A 23,881-nucleotide genomic window follows, 5' to 3' on the forward strand; every position below is an offset into this window, starting at 1 on the left:
GGTAGCAATCCTTATCTCAGGCAAAGCAGCTGCAAAAATAGATAACTTTAAAAGAGATAAGGAAGGAAACTTTATCCTACTAAAAGGTATCATAGACAATGAAGTGATTTTAATACTGAATATATATGTACCCAATGGGATAGCATACAAATTGTTAGAGGAGAAGGTGAAAGAACTACAGAACGACAAAGACAGCAAAACTCTACTAGTGGAAGACCTCAACCTCCTGCTCTCAGATCTAGATGAATCGAATCATAAAATAAACAAGAAAGAAGTTAAGGAGGTAAACAGAATGTTAGAAAAACTAGATGTAGTATACTTATGGAGGAAATTGAATGGGGATGGAAAGGAATATACCTTTTCATCTGCAGTACATGGAACTTATACAAAAATTGACCATGTACTAGGACATAAAAACCTAATGATCATCTGCAGAAAGGCAGAAAGAGTGAATACATCTTTCTCAGATCACAATGCAATAAAAAGTCATATGCAATATTGGGCCAAGGAGATATAGACTCAGAACAAATTGGAAATTGAATAACCTCATTTTAAAAAATGAGTGGACCAAAAAAACAAATTATAGAAAGAATTAAACATTTTTTCCTAGATAATGACAATAATGAAACAACATACCAAAACCTATGGGGATTCACTCAAAGCAAGTCTCAGAGGATAAATTATAGCTTTAAAGGCTTACAAGAATAAATTGGAGAAAGAGGAAATCAATGAACTAAACATGAAACTAAAAAAAATAGAGAAAGAAAAAATTAAAAATCCCCAAATACATACCAAATTAGAAATTCTAAAAATTAAAGGAGAAATAATTAAATACAAACCAAAAAAACTATTGAATAAATAAAATGAAAAGTTGGTTTTATGAAAAAAACAATAAAATTGATAAACCCCTATTTAATTTGATTAAAAAAAAGAAGACAACCAAATTGCTAGTATCATGAGGAAATTAAAATAATAATTCAAAATTATTTTGCCCAACTCTATGCCAATAAATTTGACAATCTAAATGAAATGGATGAATATTTACAAAAATATAAGTTGCCCAGGTTACATGATGAGAATAAATACCTAAACAACCCTTTCTCAGAAAAAGAAATTCAACAAGCCATCACTGAACTCCTTAAGAAAAAATCTCCAGGGCCTGATAGATTCACAAGTGAATTCTACCAAACATTTAAGGAACAATTGGTGCCAAGTCTATATAAACTCTTTGGGAAAATAGGGGAAGATGGAACTCTGCCTAACTCTTTCTAAGAAACCAATAGAGTGCTGTTACTTAAACCAGGAAGAGTCAAAAGAGAGAAAGAAAATTATAGACCTATCTCCCTGATGAATATAGATGTAAAAATCTTAAATAAAATATTAGCAAAACAATTACAAGCAAGTTATCACTAGGATAATACATTATGATCAAGTACAATTTATCCCAGAAATGCAGGGTTGGTTCAATATTAGGAAAACTGTTAGTACACTCAATTATATCAACAACAAACCTATCAGAAACTATATGATCATATCAATAGATGCTGAAAAAGCTTTTGACAAAATACAGCACAAAAACACTAGAGAGTGCAGGAATAAATGGATTGTTCCTTAGAATAATAAGCAATATCTATCTGAAATCATCAACAAGCATTATATTCAATGGGGAGAGGCTACAGGCATTCCCAATAAGATCAGGGGTGAAACAAGGGTGCCCATTATCACCACTACTGTTCAATATCATATTGGAAATGTTAGCTTCAGCCATTAGAGAAGAATAACAAATTGAAGGAATTAGAATTGGTAAGGAAGAGACAAAACTCTCACTCTTGGCAGACGGCATAATGGTATAGCTAGAGAATCCCAAGAAATCATCCAAAAAACTACTGGGAAACAATTAGCAATTTTAGCAAAGTGGCAGGTTATAAAATCAACCCTCATAAATCCTCAACTTTTCTATATATGTCTAGCAATATTCAGTAGGAAGAGCTAGAAAGAGAAATCCCATTCAAAGTAACCTCAGACAATATAAAATACCTAGGAGTCTATTTGCTAAGGCAGACTCAGAAACTTTTTGAAAACCATCATAAAATAATTCTCACACAAATTAAATCAGATTTAAAGAACTGGGCAAATATCAACTGCTCACAGATAGGTAGAGCTAATATAATAAAAATGACAATTCTACCAAAGCTAAACTATCTGTTTAGTGCCCTACCAATCAAAATTCCAAAAAATTACTTTAATGGGTTAGAAAAAATTGTAAGTAAATTCACATGGAAAAATAAAAGGTCAAGAATTGCCAGGAGCTTAATGAAAAAAATGCAAAAGAAGGTGGCTTAGCCCTACTCGATCTAAAATTATATTATAAAGAATCAGTAATCAAAACTGTTTGGTACTGGCTAAGAAATAGAGTGGTGGACAAGTGGAATAGACTAGATGCAAAAGCAGGAGATGATTATAGTAATCTGCTGTTTGATAAACCCAAAGAATCCAGCTATCGGGATAAAAACTCTCTCTTTGATAAAAACTGCTGGGAAAATTGGAATGTAGTATGGAAGAAACTTAGATTAGACCAACATCTCACACCCTATACCAAGATAAGATCCAAATGGATACAGGATTTAAACATAAAAAACAATGCTATAAGCAAATGAGAAGATCAAGGACTAGTTTACCTGTCAGACCTATGGAAAGGGGAGCAGTTTATGACTAAGGAAGAGATGGAAAACATCACTAAAAACAAACTAGATGATTTCGATTACATTAAATTAAAAAACTTTTCCACTATAACCAAGATCAAAAGAAATGTATTAAACTGGGAAACAATCTTTATAACCAATGTTTAAAAGGACTCATTTCGAAAATATACAGAGAACTGAGTCATATTTTTAAAAAAAGCCATTCCACAGTTGACAAATGGTCAAAGGATATTCAAAGGCAATTTACAGATGAGGAGATCAAGGCAATCCATAGTCATATGAAAAATTGCCCTAATTCATTACTTATTAGAGAAATGCAAATTAAAGTTTCTCTGAGGTACCACCTCACACCTCTCAGACTGGCCAATATGACCCAAAAGGATAATGATCATTGTTGGAAGGGTTGTGGGAAATCTAGGACAAAGACTAATTGGGATCTATAACCAAAGGGCAACAAAAAATGTTCATACCCTTGGATTCAGCAACACCACTACTGGGTCTATACTGAAGAGATCATGAAAAAGGGTAAAAACATCACTTGTACAAAATATATTCATAGCAGCCCTGTTTGTGGTGGCAAAGAATTGGAAATCAAGTAAATGTCCTTCAATTGGGGAATGGATTGGCAAACTGTGGTATATGTATGTCATGGAACACTATTGTTCTATTAGAAACCAGGAGGGACGGGAATTCAGGGAAGCCTGGAGGGATTTGCATGAATTGATGCTGAAAGAGAGAGATGAGCAGAACCAGAAAAACACTGTATACCCTAAAAGCAACATGGGGGTGATTATCAACCATGATGGACTTACTCATTCCATTAGTGCAATAATCAGGGACAATTTGGGGCTGTCTGCAATGGAGAATATCATCTGTATCCAGATAAAGAAACGTGGAGTTTGAACAAAATTCAAGGACTATTCCCTTTAATTTAGAAAAAAAACTGATATCTTATTGTCTGATCTTGTTATCTCTTATACTTTATGTTTCTTCCTTAAGGATATGATTTCTCTTTCATCACACTCAATTTGGATCAATGTACAACATGGAGACAATGTAAAGACTGACAAATTGCTTTCTATGGTGGGGGAGGGAAGTAAGATTGGGGGGAAAATTATAAAACTCAAAATAAATAAAATCTTTAATTTAAAAAAATTAGTTCTATATATCTAACAAAATCTACATCATAAAATAGGAAAAACCAGTTTTTTTTACTTAACTGGATAAACCTTACCCTCCAATATTTGGAACACACAACCAAAAGCGATCTTTGGGTGAATGCACAGAAAGAGATGCTTTGGCAATTCTGACAATAAATTGGTTTGGATTCTTCTTCAAATATTGGCTCAGTATCCTGAAAGATATAAAAATAGCATGGTTACACATGAAAACAATCACATAACAGTAAATAAAATGAAATGAAAAGGAAATTTGCTATGTTTAACAACTCAATAGCAAAGATGAAACAACCTCATCCCCAATATAGCACAGTCATAAATGTTAAAGATATTCAGAACTGAAAGAGTATGGAGCAATGTAATAAAATCATATTGGTGTTGAAGAAAGGTAAAATGTTAATTATGCATCAAACTCTATAGGTGAAGCTGGGCTATCTTTTTTTGTTTTTAGGTTTTTACAAGGCAAATGGGGTTAAATGGCTTGCCCAAGGCCACACAGCTAGGTAATTATTAAGTGTCTGAGACCAGATTTGAACCGAGGTACTCCTGACTCCAGGGCCAGTGCTTTATATACTACGCCACCTAGCAACCCCTAAGCTGGGGTATCTTTTATTGACTAAGGACCATTTAGATATTTAAAATATTTTTCGCAAACTATATTTGCTCAAACATTTAATTAATTCACTCCTAAAAAGTTCCTAGATTTATTGAATTTCAAGTTCTGCCTGTGGCTGCCTTGGCAACACCAGAGCAATATGGCCCATGGGAACGGAAAATGAGTGAATTCTAATTCTTATAAAGCTATTATGCAACCTCAGAAACACCACTTTGGTATTAATTTTATTTTGTTATCTTTTTTAATTAAGTCAAATTCCTTGGCTAGAAATATTAGGACATAAAAGAAAAAAGAAAAAGAAAAGACAGTACAAGTGTTGTTGGCAGGGCACATATTTGTACTACCCACTAACAGAATACAATACACTGAGGCAAATGACTAGAACCACGTGTGTTTAGTTTTTATTTTCTTCCCTCGAGTACATTACCAACTTAGAAGGTATACTTGAAAGTTAATTTAAAAGACTATGCAGAAGTAAAAATCAACTATTTCTACCTATAATACTTTTCACTATCTCATACTCCAAGTTAAGTGTCCCTCAAAGGAAAATTGCAAAATTTACTTATATAATTATTAACCATCATGAACAAAAAAAAAGAGGCCTAAAATATTACTATAAAGAATTGATTTCAGTAAAGAAGGAATGAGAAATTGGAAAGGTCAATAACCAGTCTTACCTGGGTATCACCAACTTCAGATGTAACAATCCAAACTTTCAAGATTCCTGTCACTGAAACTGCAACAACAGTGTCCTCTAAATAGCAAACAAAAGGATACAAATTATAACAATCATGATGTTTAAGAGACTGCTTTTTATCTATTAGCCTATTAGCTTCCATACAACTAAGGGAAATGAATGTTCCTGTATTGATATTCTTAAATCAAATAGATATATGCTAACAAGCTCACTGATGGTGTTATGAATAATACTCTATATAATGTCCAAACAAAAGACCTATTTATGATGTTCTCCGAGTGCTTCAATTCTTTCATGACACTGTACAAACTATATCACAACTGAAGAAACTACAAATCTTCTCAGTTTGATACATAATACTGCAAAACAGATTAAGGAAATGAACCTGAAACTTCACTGGTATAGTAAACCCCTAGATAAGCAAACTCATTTTAACAATGGAGGTTATCACAATAGATTTGGAGAATTACTGGAAGGTAAAGTGATTTCAGGTCATCCAGTCAATATGAATCAAGGTAGGATTTGAACCCTGGTTTTCCTGGCTTTGACACCAACTTTCTATTCACTCTATTCACTTTCTCATGTATGTGAATGGTTAAGCCAAAAGGAAAAGAAGACACAATGTCCAAACTATATCTTGTAAATATGTGAGCAGTTCATAGAATGAGTTCATCTTAAAAAGATGAGCTGAGTCAAAGTCAGAAAACACAAAAGCAAAATCATGAGGATTTTGGCCTTTACAAAGCAGCTGTTTTCAATATTCAAAATCTGATTTGGGTAATACATATTCTTCCCCTAGAAAATAATACTTCAAAAAGTTAATGATGAGGAAAATAAGAATACTGAGACTTAAGAATGATGCATTTGGCAAATATAAATGCATGATCTTCAAAAATTGCTACAGTCAGAAGTTTATCACCTTATGGTTAACATCATAGTGAGTCCTTACAAAGATAGTCAGAAGTACTTCAAGTCAACATTCATTAGTCCACAGGCCCCCAAAAAGAAACAAGTCAGTAAAGCACTATGGGAAAAGGTGTTAAAAAAAAAAAAAACTTGTGTGGGAACACCTTCAGGAATGAGTATTATTACTGCATTCACCAGTCACATCTAATTTGAGCATTGCATTCCCCCTAGACATTTCTGTTTCTTTTCCTCACTGCGAACAACAATATATTTGCCCTGAAAATTTAAGTTAAATTTTGCTATGAACAACAAAATTTCATTTAAAGAATGAAAACACACCTTTTCCTTGTAACTTTACTGGTGACTCAGCATTACACTAAATCTACCTTACTTTTAAAAATCTCCAAACCAGACCAAGTTTATACAAATGGTCCAATTAGAAATACCACTGTTCCTCCCAGATTTCAAGGGGGGATGGGAAATTTGTATTCCACCTCTCCTTGGAAAGCCAAGGAGACCAGACAAAATTTAATGATCATCTTCCTTAGAAAGATTATTATGAGACTTACTGGTAACCTGAAAGGGATGACCTGGATTATTAGCAATTAATGGTCAATTTCTAGATGCAAGAAAATCATGGAAATAGCTAAAAATGTAAAAGAAAGTACCAATTTCTACAATGAAACTTCCTAAAAGGAGTACTATTTCAGTTTTTTTTCCCAAAAGTTTAAAAATCATACACTGACCTTGTGTTCGGTGGGATCGTATAATACTCATGGAACTAATCCAGTCAGGAGATATCTTTGACACTAAGGAGTAAAGAACCTCAAGGCTGGTGGCATCCACAACCAAAATTTCAGGGTAATGTCCATGGCATAGCAGTCTCCCTTCACGTTGATTCCCAACAGAGAACTGGTAGAACTAGTTTTATTTTAAAAGAATATTGTGACAAATTTGTTCTTTACTTAATATTTAAACTTATTAAATGCTTAGCTTATATGGTGCTCTCAGGACTGAGTCACATAGATCTAGAATTGAAGGGAACTCAGAGGCTAATTCAATTCTTTCATTTAACAGATGAGAAAAGTGAATCATAGGGACACTAAGTGATTTGTCCACCATTACAAGAATAATGTCAGAGGCATCAGATCCTCTACCTCCAGAGTCAGTGCTCATTCCACTGTGCCTTGTCTCTCTAAAAGAAAATTCTTATTTGTTCAGTGCTAAAGATTCAAAACGTGTTCATAGATATAGTGTTACATCAATGCGACCATTTAATATTCTTCTTTATTCAACATTCAGCATCAGAATATTTAAATGACTTTAAAAATAGAGTATATCTTCAAAGATAACATTCTCAGATATATAATATTCTAAATGTATTCAACAATAATAATAATAATAATGTGTCCTAAGTCTACACACACACACACACACACACACACACACACACAGACACACACAAGAAACTAGGGGAGGTTCTTTTTCTCAAATGTTACAAAAATTAATAAAGGGAAGTCTTTGGATTTTTAACAGTAATACTCATGTTCTAATAGGAAATTATGACTTATAGTCTTAAGATCATATCCACTTCTCCATAAAATATTGCTGGGTCATGGAAGAAAAAAAAACATTTTTAAAAGACAGAGGCCCACTCTGTAGGAAGGAGTTAGATTACTGTCAGAGATACAACACATCATAACTTGGCTTCTGCACTTCAGATTTTTCCTTTTATAACTCTTTTTGGGAGAAAATATTGCAGGAAAAGTTGCCTAGGGCACTTAATGTTTAAATGACATGTCAAAGACTACACAGTCAGAATGTTTCAGAGAAAAAATGTAATGCCAGGTCTTCCTGACTTTGAGACTTGCTTTCTGAAAATTCTATATTTTAAAAATTACATTTTTCTGCATCTTACTATCCCTTAGAAGTTAGTATCCTAACCTTCTATAATCTTTGTAATTCTCCTCCAGCATATTTATAGTGAGAAAACTGAAAAAACAGTTTGACTACAGAGAAGACTTTTTTCATTCATTCATCTCTCTTCATTAAGCAGATACTAAATTAAATGTAGTATAATAAGCAAAGAATTATATTAAATGCAAAAAGGACAGATGTCATAATAAATAAAATATCCCTACCTCTAAGTAGTTTACAAAATAGACATAATGTGAACAAAAATTACTTTAAATCAAAATAGATTATAAGAGCTTAAGCTAAAGGAAAGAGGAATTAGTGATGACTTTTAAGTTTCAGTGTTGGGAGAAAAGGTTTTTAAGAAGAAAGCAGCACTTCAACCATTTTAACACATCTGTGCTTACAGTCTACCAATTTAAAAAATTAAAATACTAACCTGTATTCCAGTATGTGTGCAAGCTAATTTTGTAAACTCAATACATCTGCCATCACTCACATCCCAAAGGCACATTTCTCTGTAAAATAGAAGATTCAAAATAAATAAAAAAACAAAAAACATTCATTGTGGACAACTATATTTTTACCAGTGACTTCTACAAAATATATGAATGAAAATGTTTCCTCTGGTATTTAATTCACATATTCCAAGGTTTTGCATTCTGCTCTGAATTTCTTTTTCTTTTAACCAGATTCAATTCTTGTCAAGTTTTTCTTGACTGTCTTTTCAGAAGTCTAATTATTATTTCTAACTAAAATAAAACTAAAACCAGGAAAAAATTATTATATATTTTAAAAAACTGATATTACACAATTACACATTTCTATCCTGTTGGCACAAATATTAACGCCCTTAAGCCTAACAAATTCCATTAAAATTTAAAATAGCTTTTTTATATTTTATTTATATTTAAAATATTTCACATAACTCAAATCTATAACAGAAATTTTAGAATTAATGGAACAATAAGAAATTTGTTATATGAAAGTGACAACCAAGCCATATTAACACCCATATATTGAATATGTATATACAGAATTTATGCATTTGCATAGCTTCAAAACTGTTCAGCACCAAAAAAAATAAACCCTGAAATATCATTTGAAATGCACTTAATAGATTGTAATAAATATAATATTTACTTTTAATTCTATTTGTAGTTTTATTTTTTTAGTTAATATCTTCCAAATATCTATCCAAAAAGATAGCATCTTAAATGAAAACAAGACCAAGTAGAAGCTTGAAAATTCATTATTCTGAAAAATACTTATGGAAAGAAAATTCAAATTTACCTTGAGAAAAATTTATTAAGACAAACCAATATCTTTTTTGGTAAAATATGTATCACTGATTTAACACCTGTTAAGGAATATATTAAAAATAAAAATTACAGACCAATTTCCCTAATGAATAGAAAAAATGCTTAACAAAATTTAGAATACTTTTATAAAATATTCATGACAGGATTTACACCAGACACAAAAGGCTGGTTCAACTTTTCAAATGAAAAAGCTACTAAACATAATAAAACAACAAAGCCAAAAAATCCAAACAAGGCATATACCAACAGATGCAGGGAAAAAAAACCCTCTGGCAAAATATCACTTTAACTGATGATTTTTAGAAAAGGATAAAAATCAAAGCATGTTGATATTTATCTTTAATACAATACATATAAATGCACCCTAAACTAAGAGAAAACGGTATGCAATGATTAAATATTAAAAGCATTCTCTCTAAGAACAGGTACAAAACAATGATACGCATGTATAACTTTCTTATTTGATTTAGTACAAAGAAATTTCAAAATTATTATGACAATGAAAATTATTAAAGGAATTAGCATTGGAAATGAAAAGCTCAAAGTTCAAATGATATGAATTTATCTAAAAATTCCAAAATGTCTCAACCAATTGAGACAAATGACCTTAATCAAGAATACAAGATTAAATCAGCAATAACAAAAAAATTTATATACTTATTTACCAGTAACAAAAATCAATAGATAATAAGAAATCATTAACAAGAAAAAACCATCACAAGTTCAAAAGGTAATCTCCCTAAAAATACACAGAAGCTATAAATAGGGAAACCATAAAATTATGATGATGAATATAAAAAAGTTCTACACATAGATAAATTCACTGGTCATAGATAAATTGGATTAATAAAATAAAAATGATGATACAATCCAACTTAATATATATTTAATTCATTCAATAAAAATATACATACATATCATTATGAAATATGGAAGGAATTTGTATGTATGAATGTAATACATATACACATATATATTTATATAAAAAGTCACTGGCTTTGATTTGCATTTTTCTGTTATAGGAGAAACTACCTTAGAAAGCAGGGGTACATAGTAGGTCTGGAAATGTAAAAAAGAAAAGATATCAACAAAAACATATTTTTAAATAAAATACTTTTGTCAATTTTTTAAAAAAATCAAGTGTATACAGGCAAAAAGTTGAGGACATCTAGTATTTCCAGAAGTTAAACAATACAAGGTATTTACCATTAAAATTTGGAAGGAAACAGGAGAGGTAAAGAAAAAAGAGAGAGAGAAAGAATATCTAATAAACATTCAACCATGATGCATCATGTAATTATAAAAAGTATGACCACATCAATATATGATCTAAATAAGCCCACAAAATAGCATTTTTCTACAGTAAAGATAAACTGAGGAACATTTATCAAATATATTTTGAGGAAAAATTGAATGATAATATAGCAACCACCTACATATATACCTCACTGAATTCCAAGTAGATGATAAACATTTTTTTAAACTATACAATTGAAAATTCTACCTCCCACTCAACCATTAGAAGGAATATTTGGAAACATACTATATTGACTTCTTAAAAACTTTTTCTTTGTTTTTCCTTTTTTTCTCATGGTTTTTTTCTCCCCTTAGTTCTAATTCCTCTTTCACAACATGACTAATGTGGAAATACATTAAACACAACTCTTCATGTATAACTTTTACCAGATTGTTCACTGCTATGGGAAGGGGGGAGGGAAAGGAAGTTGGTAGAAAAATGTGGAACACATAAACTTGCAAATGGATTAAGGCAGGCAATTGGAAAAAATTAAATAAAATTTCAATAAAAAAGGAGGAAATATTTATATAACTTGATGTATATAAATCTATCAAAATATAATTCTATATCACAATAAATACATAATTAAAAGAAAAAGAAACAATTATTTTTAATTATGAAAAATACAACAAAAATACAATAATCTGCTGAAAACTCACAAAGGTTACCTGTAATCTACAAGAATTAAAAAATCACATAATATGAATACAGAAAAGGATATATAAAATGTTAATAATCACTAGAAAAAATTCCAATTTGACTAAAATTAGATAAAATTTAAACAACTTTGAGGTACCACCTCATATATATCAATTAACAAAAATAACAACATTTGTACGAGAAAAATCCGGAAACATACAGGAAATGTTAAAAAAAAATCACGTTCTTTAATCCCCAAAATCCACTGTTGGGATTTAACAAACTGTCCTCAAATATCACCCCCAAAAAGAGTTATTTGTTCAAGTATTTTCAAAACAATATTTTGTTCTGCTTTTTTTAAACTAAAAAACTAAATATTCAATAATAAGAGAATAGTTATAATGGGGACCATTACTAAAGTGAAATTAAAATGGATAAGTGAAGAAATACAAAAAAACTGCAAATGTTATTAATGAATAATTAATTTTTTGCCAAAAAAGCACAATTAGAATGGAATTTATGCAATAACATTTAAGATGAAAACTAAATGTGAGTGCATGTTCAAAGCACACTGAAGGTGACTGAAGTGGGAATGACTAAAAAGTTATATTTAATGTGTTATAAAATATATATATATATTATATATATATTACTACACAAGTGAAATTAGATGCAGTGAAGTTCATTAAGTTTCTAAAACAGTTTTAAATGACTTTAAGCTACCATTAAAGTATATTGTAATGCAAGGTTGTTGTTGTTGTTTAAAACATTACATAGACAAAGTCCCACTAACAAAATATCGAGTCATCCCTGTCATCCAGGAGTTTTCCTTCTTTCTCAATTGGTGAAAACATTCTGCTGAAGGATCTACCTGGATACTAGGGAAGAGATCTGACACACTCTTGGACACTACAAAGACCTAACCCAATACTATCCTCAGAAGGCCAGGTACTTACCCAATAAGATCTAATCCTCTGGGTTTCCCAGGAAGTCTAGGGTCTGAGGCTAGTTCAGGGTTCCTAGTGTCCCAAGAGAATCACTAGGATAGTGATGGATAGTGATCTTGCTTCACAACGAGAAAGAACTAGACTTAAGTCACAACTCTGATAACCCTGGACAAATCACTTAGTTTCTCATTGATCTAGACCAGAGGCATCAAACACACAGTCTATATGTGAAGCCTCAAAGCATAATATGAATTGGTCTCATGCCCAAAAAGCCCTCCTAGAAGAACACAAAAAAGGATTTTAAAAATCAATTAAAGAGGCAGAAGAAAAATTGGGAAAAGAAATGGGAGTTATACAGGAGAATTATGAAAAAATAGTAGCAACAATTATGAAAAGGAAGCATGAAAACTGACTAAAAAAACAACTCCATAAAAAAAAGAATTGATCAAATAGGGAAAAAAAAATCACTCAAAAAACAATTCCTTTAAAAGTACAATTAGTCAAACATAAAAAGAGATGCAAAAGTTAACTGAAGAAAATAATTTCTAAAAAATTAGAATTGGGCAAGTGGAAGATAAATAGAGGAAAATCTAGACAATACTAAGATTCAAAGTTGCAATAAAAGAACCAATTTACACTGGTAGAAGTTATTTACCAAAACTGCTTTTACAAACAAAAATACAGGCCCAATACTTATTCCTTTGCCTTAACGTAGGTATATGTCAGGTTAAATTTTGTACAAAATGCACAATTTCTAAAACACAATGTTCTAATATGACTCCCTTCAATTGACAGGAAAGTAATACCTTGCCTTATTTTTTCTTTCTCTATCAATAAGGAACTACTATGTTCTATATTCAAAACTGCCCAGATAATTGCCAATATTATTTGAGGACTTGAGTCAATGCAATTTCCTGAACTATAAAAAAGTATTTAAGAAATTCTACCAATAGAACAAAGGAGGCCCTCAGGCCTCTTTGTCAGGCTATAAATTCCCAAGTTGGGGTTGGCATAACAATATAGCATGAGGCATGAGAGGAACTCATGCTAAGACTAATTGAGGTTAAATAAATTGAAGCTTGTCTATTAACTAGAAAAGTGTTATTAAACAAAATTTAATAGAATTTATGGCAAAAATAGAAAAGTAATCATAGATATAACAACCACTAGTTAATATCATTTCCTTATAACTTAGAGATTAAAAATCATATTTTTCTTTGCAATGGCCTGTTTATAGAAAATCAAGAAAAAAGGATAAACCTTACTAATGGATTGATGTTGTGTTCAATTATAGTTCTAAGAAACTGAGTAAAAGAATACTTACCCACTTTCAGATGCACTCACTACATATTGCCGATCACTAGAAGCACAAGCTTTGGACAAACAAGTAATTGAAGCTGTATGGCCAAACAAGAGAGCCCGAGGGTTAATCTAGAATTAAAGAATAAATAAATAAATAGATAGATAGATAAATAAATAAATAAAGTATTTGTGTGTGTTTGTGTGTGTGTGTGTGTGTGGTGTGTGTTTGTATGTGTGTGTATGTGTGGTACGCGTACAAAAACATAAATTTGCTTATGTGGAAATATAGTAGAATGAATGCCTTAAAAATTTTAAATGCTTAAACTATGAATATATCAACACATATGGTTAAAATTATGGTTAGAGCTGAAAACTCTTTATGAGATAGAAATAGAATTATAAGACTTATGTATAATATTTATAAGTAAAGTCTATGTGACTAAACAGAAGAATGTCAAAGCTAACAAATTGCTGGCCAGGGATCTCTCAAGTCAGATTCATGATTTTAAATCAGTTTTCTCAGCTTTATACAGTTCTAGAAGGAAAAAAAAAGAGTAGAAAAGGAGAAATTTTATAATATAAAATTCAAAATAATATAAAGGAATACATCAAGACAATATTGCATTCATTAACTTTGTAAAAAATACATATACCCATTCACAAATCTAAATCTGACAGTTAACCAAGAGGCTTTATATGACATGAGAGGGTTCAAAATGGCTTATAATATATTCGACAAAGGTTTATGACAGTCATGACAACAGCTTCCTAACATTAAAAAAACTGAGGCAGAGTTTTATAATAAATATGATGTTATTCTATTACGTACAGTCATACTCAAGAAGATCAAAGATTTGATTAGACTATATTTCTAATGAACTGGCAAATTCTCCCAGTCCAATATGTGACAAAAATGAAAAAAAAAAGTTAACAGTTGGTAGTATATGCCTTATGAGGACAAATGAGATCTAGGTATATGCCTTATGAAGACAAATGAGATCTTGCTAGACTGATTAGCAAAGCAGAAGCTCATGAATCAGAAGATGACTGAAATACTACAAGAGTAAACCTATGTCAAAGATGTGCATCGAAGAGCAGGAATTTATACTCCATATAGCATAATGTTCAATGATGTCAGCAAGAGCTATAGTGGAAAAGCACCAGAATAAAAATCCAAAACCCTAGGTCCCTTGCTCTTCCATGAATTATTTTGACCCAAATGAGAAAGCCATTCCATCTTTCCGGACCTTAGTCTCAGAACAAACAAGCATTTATCAAATAGCTATTGTATGCTGATTTCACTGTTAAGCACTGGGGGATATAAAGACAGTTTGCTATCCATCTCAATAAAATAACTGCTACTATTACTACTACTACTACTACTACTACTAGTACTACTATTACTATTGTTAGTAACAACAAAAACAATAAAAACGGGAGGGGAGGAAAGCTATATGATCTCCAAAGTGACATCTACTTCTAAAACTCAATAAATTCTGCAACATGACAAATATGGAAATATGTTTAACATGATTGCACAAGTATAATCCATATCAGATTACTCACTGTCATGGGGGGGATAAGGGAGGGAGGAAGAAAAATGGGGAACTCAAAATCTTACAAAAAATGAATGGTGAAAATTATCTTTATAGGTTATTGTGGGAAAATTAAATTTAAAAATCCTCAACTAATTAATTCCAGAAGGTGAATATAATGGAAGCTCTCCAAAAAAAATGACAGATCTAACCAATACCAAACTATCAGTAAAACTCAAGATTCCCTAAGTGGTAGGAGTCTTTAAACCTGAAAAAATTGTCAGTTGTCCAAAATGTACAATGTAAATGATAATTGTTACCAAACAATTCAACAAAATTTCTCATTTATTTTTCATTTTAAAGGCAACACGGTTACAGTAGATAAAGAGCCAGTCTCAGAGACAGAAAGTCCTGAATTCAAGTACCACTCCTGACATACTGGCCACGTGATTGGGGGGGTTAACCACTTAGGCACTTTAAGACTAAGATGCAGAGAAGTTGCTGAATGCTTCGGCAGGAGTTTTCCCTCCCTCATTTCCCACTTGGTAACACTGTTTTCAGACCTCTCTACAGCAAGTACCTTTCCTTTCCCCTTTTCAGCTTCTTTTTACATACACATATAAAATCTTGGAGGGAAGGGGACTGTCTCTCTCTCTCTCTCTCTCTCTCTCTCTCTCTCTCTCTCTCTCTCTCTCTGTATATATATATATATATATATATATATATATATATATATATATATATATATATATTTGTATCCTCAGCACTTAGAACACTGCCTGGTACATGGTAAGGGCTTAATGTTTACTGACTGATTCCCCAAGTTTTCTATACCAGAGAAATCACAGGTCCTGGCCGTATCTCTATTTTCAATTTTACATTAAACATTTCATTCATTTTCTAAAAATGGCATTTCAACATTATATAACTTTCTACTTTTATCTTAGGATCTGGACGCTATGATTTCATTGTTATTGAGAATGTCTAAAGACTGAACACCTTAAGAACCTTAAGTTTTTTTTTACAATTTACACTTTTAGAAAGTGGCCTGGAAATAGAGAGGTTAAGTAATCTATCTTCAAATCATGCCATCATTGTGTAACATGAGGTAGCACTTGAATCCAGGTCAACTTGACTCAAAGTTTTTGTACTATCTATAACACCCAGCTCTCACTCTCTCACTTATCCTGTATAGATAAATATGTTTTTTTCTTACCACTGAAAGAGTTAATTCCACATTAAATTTTAGAGAAAAGGATAAGCACATAGAATCTATCAAAGAAAAGGTAGACATAAAAATAATTATAAAGAAATGTACTGATTGGAGTTGTGAACTGATTCAACCATTCTGGAGAGTAATTTGGAACTATGGCCAAAGGGCTATAAAACTGTGCATATCCTTTCAAAGGATATTCTAGGTCTATATACCAAAGGCAGACAAAAATGGGAAAAGAACCAATTTAACAAAAATATTTTTAACAGCTTTTTTTGTGGTGACTAAAATTGGAAATTGAAGGGATGACCATCAGTTGGGAAAATGGCTAACATGCTGTGGTATTTTATGATAATGGAATCTTATTGTGCTATAAGAAAATGACAAGGATGCTTTAGAAAAACCTGGAAAGAGTTACATGAACTGATGCAAAGTGAAATCTACAGAACCATGAGAATGATGTATCTAATAACAGTGATATTGTACAACGGAGAACTGTGAATGACTTAACTATTCTCATTAATACAATGAATCAAGACAATCCCAAAGGAGTCATGATAAGCTATGCTGTCCTCCAGAGAGAACTGATACTATCTCAGTTCAGACTGAAGCATGCTAATCTTTGACTTTCTTTCCTTCTTTGATTCTTTTTTTTGGTAAAAAAAAAAAATGACTAATATGGAAATGTTTTATATGACTGTACATATATAAACTATCAGATTACTTATTGTCTCAAGGAGGGGAAAGGGAAGAAAGAGAGGAAGTAACCAAATCTAGAACTCAAAACTTAAAAAAAATTTTAAATCTGTTTTGACATGTAATTGTAGGAAAACACACAAAAAAAAATGTCAACCACAAAATATTAATAAAAGGATACCAGAAAGATAATCTAACTTAATCCTCCCCTTCATTTTACAATAATTGAAATCTAAACTGAAAATTGACTTGTGTAATATTACACAGCTGGTTGACATTAATCAAGAACTGGGAAGAGGGGGCAGCGGGAAATATAACAATTCACTTTTACTTTTTGCTTTAAAGTTTATAAAGTTAATTCAATATCTTCCTATTAAGCAGATATTAGTAGTATTATCTGCAGATGTGGAAGAAGAGGTAAAGTAAGGAAGTCACAATGCTAGTAAAAACAGAATTATAAAAAGCCAGAATGCTCAATATTCCCAAGAAGGAAAAAAAGCTTGAAATATGACCAACATCTTCCCTCATGAATGTTTGCTGAATTATAACATCATATCCAAACACAAAATAAAACCCCTTTCGTACATAAATGTAGATGTTCTCTCTTCCATCAGTCCTGGTTCCAAAGTCCCTCTCGGGCTAGACCGGTTGTTGACTGCAAGAGTCAATTCATGGCTAAACCTTGTCGATGTCTACCTTGTGATTTCTCCTGTAAGTGTCCTTTCTACCCTCCCCTCAACTGTGAAAAATATTTTTCCTAAAGTGGTTTCACCCCTGTACTCAAACTCCATTGGTTCCCTATTACCTTCAAGATCAAATATAAATCTTTCTGAAATTCAAAGATCTTCACAACAAGGCCCCTTTCTACTTTTCCATTCTTAACTTGACTCACCTTCAGGTACTCTATAACACAGGGAAACCATCCTATTTGCTTTTTCTCACAACTCCCATCTCTGACCCTTTTACTTAATATTTCCCATAACTAGAAAATTGTTTCTCCTCACTTTCTACCAGTCATAATCTAGATTCCTTCAAGAACCAGTTTAGCAGACCTTTCTCAGGCCTGCACATTCCCTCCAAGATTTACTACCTTTCATCAACTCCGCCTAAACTTATATGTAAATAGTTATTTACAAGTTGTGCCCTAATTAGAAGGCAAGCTCTTCCATTCTATCTCTGGTATTTACCACAGTGTCTGGCATAAAGTCAGTGAATGATGAAAAATTTGCTCACTGACTTTATCTACTTGACAACATTTGAGCCTCATAACAACTTTGTGAGATAGGTGTCATTATTATTCTCATTGTATAGTTGAGGAAATTGAAGTTTAAGGAGGATACGTGACTTGTCCAAGAAAGAATAAGAGTAAATTAAATGTCTAAATTAATAATTAAATGTCTAAAGCAGAAATCAAATTCCAGGTCCATATCTCTATCCATTATGCCTTGTTCAGAACAATCTATATAAATTACAGTTAGTCAAATATCAATTCAATATAAAAAAGAACTATCTAATTAGAAGTAACAATGTGATGGGCTGCCTCAAAAACAATAAGGGAAGGAAATAATCATTTATTAATTATCTACTATATGCCAGATCAAGCATTTTTTAATCCTATTTTACAGGGAGAGAAGAGGTTAAGTGACTCGACCAGGGTCACACAGGCACCAAGTGTCTTAAACTGGATTTGAACTCAGGTTTTCGTGACTCTAGATCCGGTGCTCTATCCATTACACAACTGTGCTGCATAAATTTCCATTCAATGAAAGTAATAACCACTTGCTAAGACTCAAGTAATGGATAAAGGCAGGACAAGCTCTCAATGTCCTTTTCAAATAATTTCTAATTTCAAGAATATAGAAATTAGTCTTTAGTGAAGAAATAACAGTAACTAGAAATCATGAGTATACAGTAATAAATTTAGCAAAACAAATCTTGATCTCTCTGTTACCATGGAAACAAAAAAAATCAGCTGATTCATATAAGAAAAGCTTTTAAAAAGTTAATATTTAATGCATTTCATAGTTTCTATATGAGACTTCTAAAACTATGCTGTAATTGTTCACCGAGATAAGCAACAAAGAGGATCCAGAAAAGTCAAACTATGTAATCACTAAATAGCAAATCAAGGAAGGGTAATTGTAATAGAATGGGAAAAAAAATCACTAAAAATGCACTGGGATCACAGTGTCAACATAAACATATGAAAAGAAAAAGATTTAGTAACTTCCATGAAACAGGTAGAAATCAGCTCCTGTCTCCTTTCACAGAAATGGCTTATTAAGGGCTTAGAGTTGGAGGAAATTAAAAAGTTCAGAAGAAAAACAAATAAAAATAATGTCTTTGGTCATAAAATGATATACATGAAATATACACAAAAACTATCACAAATTGATCTCTTTTTTTACATGTAATGACCCACTAGCATTGTCTCTGAATATCAAAGACCACAATTAAGAAATTACATCTAGGGGGCCGCTAGGCAGCGCAGTGGATAGAACACTGGCCCTGGAGTCAGGAGTACCTGAGTTCAAATCCAGCCTCAGACACTTAATAATTACCTAGCTGTGTGGCCTTGGGCAAGCCACTTAACCCCATTGACTTGCAAAAACTAAAAGAAAGAAAAAAGAAAAAAAATAAATTACATCTATTTGATCACCAACATGACCAAGCTTGAAAATAAAATGGGAAAAAAGGAAAAGTGCCAAAAGAGGTAAAGGTTAACACTATACACAGAACACTTTCTTTCTAAAGTGTTAACAGAATCACCCTAGGTGTTGATCAAACTGTGAGTACTGCTGCTACGTCTTATAATATGATTTAAGTAATTTTCATTGCTGCCATGAGCTTAAAACTTTTTTTATTCCTCTTTCCTACAAACCATAGCAGTGTTAACATATAGGAGTTTAAATGTCATAGATTCATCTTTGAATTCTTGCAAACCAGTAATAGATGAGAATATATCACAATAACAATATTAAGAATGTTAATCATAATTTCTGGGGAGGGGGCAGTGGGGGAAGTGTCTTATTGATCTTCAATAGAAAAATCTAATTCTATCTATTAACTACATTTCATATATTAAATACAAAAAAAACTTGCTTATTCTTCTTCTTAAAGCAAAAAACTCCAACTGTGTTAACAGTTTTTCAAAGAATTGGTTTTCCATATCTCTAAAACATTTTGGTTTCCCCTGGAATCTTTTTTTTTCATCCAAAACTAAATTCAAAATCTGATTTATGGGTCATAAAGCAAAAAAAATTAGACATAGGACTAAAAAGTTATATGCCTTTCTCTACATTTCAGTAACTTATTAATCGCTCTCTTCAACAGCACCGCATTCCTGATTCACAGGAAGCTCGTATGATCTCAAAAGATCATCTAACTATGCTTTCTTAGCTTGGTACAACCTTGATATTAGCATTTTGTTCCTTAATATCTTTTGCTCTTTGCGATCATTTCTTTTAGTTAATTAAATAATTTGTAACATCAACTTTGTTTATTATCATCAGAAATTTTGGTAAGCATAACCTTGATCTCTAGCCTATTATCTCATACATGGCACAACTGAATATGTTATAATCAATTATCAACCTTCAGGTGTAACCTTTAAGATAGTTTTCTATCCACCTAATAATGACATGAAATATAATAATTAAACAATTATATGCATATATTTAAACATATATATTTTATATGTACATGTTTATGTCAAGGGAAAGGGTTTGCAATTATTTTTAATGTGGCATAATTTATTTATTCAAATGAGACTTTTTCCCTTCAAATCATTTTGTTAGGAGAAAATATATGAAGACTAATTGACTATTGTCATTGCTCAAAATTCTTTCAAAATTATCTTTTGAAACTTCCCTCAGTCTTTGCATAAAATTCTTCTGAATACTTCCATGGCAGCAAATCTACCTGAAGGTTAACTTGATTTTTGAAAATACTCAAGAATCATTTAGTCAAGTCTGATGAATAAAGTAAGTAATCAAGTTGAAAAATATTATTTTTTGTTCAAATGCTATTTCAAAGAATGCATGCTGGGAGCCAGAGCATTATCGTTGTAAAAGACTTCTTTTTTCATCATATAGATTATTTCAAGTGCTTCACTACAGGTCCAAATGGTAGCTTGACCTTGTGAAATAAATTCTACATACACTGTGCCAGGCTGTTGTGAAAGTTAATCAGCAATGACTTCATGTATAATTTTGTTATGTGGATTTTCATATCTCCCAGATGCTTCAATTTTCTATTACCAGACTTAGCAACTTGGTATTAAAGTCATAAAGGAAATACCATGTTCCTCACCAGTGATCATTTGTCAGTGTAAATTTAACTCAAGTCATCAGTCTTGAAGCTTTCTATTTGAATAAACCAAATCTTTAAAACTGTAGGACTTAGAACTAAAAGAAACCTTAAAAATCAAATTTAACAATCCTCATTTTACATATGAAAAAATCTAGAATCAAAAGAGGGATACTTCTCAGCCCTAAATCATATGAAACAGATAAAAGTAGCAAAAAAAAAAAAAGCCAAAATGTAAATTCAGGTCCCCTAATTCTAAATTTAGTGCTCTTGTCACTAAACCACACAGCTTCATTACCAACATTTTCATCAGTTCTATGACTGCTTCATAAATCATGATGTAAATCTCTTCTAATTCTTTTAAATTTTTGTTTTCCTAATTTATCTAAAATTCTTATTCAAGTCTTTATTTCATCTAGGCAGATGAACTGATATGACTTCACATAAAACTGCATTTTTTAAAAATTCTAAATAAGTTACTCATTTCTGTGTTTATACATTATATACATTTCAGTAATTACCCACAGCTGTTGGCACAAGACTGGTCAACCTTAAAAATACAGCTGCAGCAAGTTGTAGCATATTCCAACTATGATCACTTTCACAAACCACAAAAAAGTCTCATCATCTTATTAAAAACAGAAATGATATAATTTATATGTCAATATATAAGTTCATAATAAAGAAATTTTAAAAATAAAATCATATTTCCCTAACTTTTCAGTGAAACAAATAATTGTCCTCTTATTTGTGGCTAGTCATCTATCATTTGTTTCCTCATTTCTTTTGCTTTTATAGAATGCTGTTAAGTGATTGCTTGATTATTTGTGCTAAACAAAAATTTAAAATGTGTCTAAAACCATAATTGTCCTTTTATTCTTTTCTACAGAGACATCATTTATTTTACTTTTTTAAATAGTCAAATTTCAAACACTTGGGATAAAAGTAGAAATTCTAATTCTCAATTTGAATATCAATAATTTTCAAGTCCCTTTTTTAATGAAAAGTTAATGAATCTCAAAATATATTGTAAGTTCATCTTCACAAAGTAGTAAAAGACTCATAATCATTGAAAAACTCAAAACATAGACAGTTGAATGGTTAAAGTGTCAGATCCACCAACCTGATAAAAAGACATCCTCATATAACTTAATATTCTTTATTCAGCTTTTTTCTAAGATCTAATCTCACATCTAGCTAATAAACATAGAATTAGGTGGTCTTCAATTAAAATTTAAAATAGAGAAAACAAAACAGAAATGTCAACTATATTTAGCAATTTCCATGTTAACTTTTAAGAAATAAGAATTTACAACAATTTTTTAAAAATTAGTTGTAGTGACTTTTACTATTTTTATGAGAAAAAAAATGTCACCTGAAAAGGAAATATTTATGTCTAAAAGACATTATTTTGTATACTTACTTCCAGTTCTAGGGAAAGATCCCAGAGGCAAATTTGTCCATCATGACATCCTGTAACAATCGTTGCCCCATCATCCATTAAAAGAACAGCTGAGATGCAATGCGTTGGTGCTTTACGGCCCCAAAGAACAATTGGCAGAACAAGGCTATCTTCCTGCCATTTTGCTTTGACACCTGAAAATTTCATAAAGATAATTTTAAGTACTTATTTTACGATAATTCCAACAGAAGATCCCTACATATTTATATTTTTAATGACAAAACCCAGTGATGCAAGCATACAATTTGAAAATCACCACTTCACCCAAGTAGCAAAATTTAGACAAATGTTTATTTCCATACATACATAATTCCTCAAATACAACTTTAACATCATTTGTTTTATTCAAACAGTAACAAAATAAGTAAATCAACTCTATTTCTGGACAATGATTTCTCTCAAGACAAACTAATTAATACTTTATCTATTTAGAGATTAGCTAAAGAAACAAGTCCACTTAGGCAGAAGGACATAATGTTGGATATGTCTAAGTTTTTGCTTAAATGTTTTTCTTTTGTTTACAAGGGACAGTATGAAGAAAAGAAAGAGGAGAAATGAGGAATGGAGGGTTTTTTTTCCTGCCCCATTTTTATGTAAGGACAAAAACATCTTGAAAATATATTTTAAAAATCATTTTTAAAAAGTATTTTGTTTAGTCTGTTTCAATGATTGTTGATGACACTGTGTTCACTAAAGGAGATGCAAAAGCATTCAGAAGAATTTGGTCTAGTTGCCCATGCATGAAAAAGCAAATGATTAAAGAATATATGTAGTTTGATCTCTGACATGTAGTTGGACAAACTGGTTCATCAGTGTATATACAGCCACTAAAACTAACAAAGAATACTAAGGGTAGAACTAGTTTTCCTTGAAATTTGTTCCATGCTTTCCAGAACCTCAAGCTCCTCCCTGAAACAAAGGCAATAAGTACTCTTGTAAGCAGAGGGAAAAATAGAAATTGAGAGAATCCACCAACCTCTCCAGGAAAGAGATCCAAAAAAAAAAAAAAAAACCCAGTAATATTACAGCCAAGTTCCAGATCTCCTAAGTCAAAGAGAAAATATTACAAGCAGCCAGAAGGACACAGTTTAAATATCATGGAGCTGCAGTCAGGATCATACAGGATTAGCAGCAACTACTTTAAGGG

At 31.5% G+C, this 23,881-nt stretch overlaps 1 protein-coding gene across 2 annotated transcripts in view; it reads right to left on the reverse strand.

The window, feature by feature from the left end:
• Positions 1-22,838, reverse strand: part of WDR7 (WD repeat domain 7) — a 483,043-nt gene extending 460,205 nt beyond the window's left edge. For both annotated transcript variants that reach the window (XM_074208025.1, XM_074208024.1), the window contains exons 1-6: positions 22,696-22,838; positions 13,543-13,649; positions 8,453-8,531; positions 6,846-7,020; positions 5,174-5,250; positions 3,937-4,056 (exon numbers count right to left, since the gene is read on the reverse strand). In XM_074208025.1, coding sequence (XP_074064126.1) covers positions 3,937-4,056; positions 5,174-5,250; positions 6,846-7,020; positions 8,453-8,531; positions 13,543-13,649; positions 22,696-22,773 — 636 coding nt within the window. In that variant the 5' untranslated portion in view covers positions 22,774-22,838. The remainder of the gene's footprint in view (positions 1-3,936; positions 4,057-5,173; positions 5,251-6,845; positions 7,021-8,452; positions 8,532-13,542; positions 13,650-22,695) is intronic.
• Between the last annotated feature and the right edge of the window lie 1,043 nt (positions 22,839-23,881).

Source organism: Macrotis lagotis, chromosome X (genome assembly GCF_037893015.1).
Source record: "Macrotis lagotis isolate mMagLag1 chromosome X, bilby.v1.9.chrom.fasta, whole genome shotgun sequence".
In the NCBI taxonomy this organism is placed as follows: domain Eukaryota; kingdom Metazoa; phylum Chordata; class Mammalia; order Peramelemorphia; family Peramelidae; genus Macrotis; species Macrotis lagotis.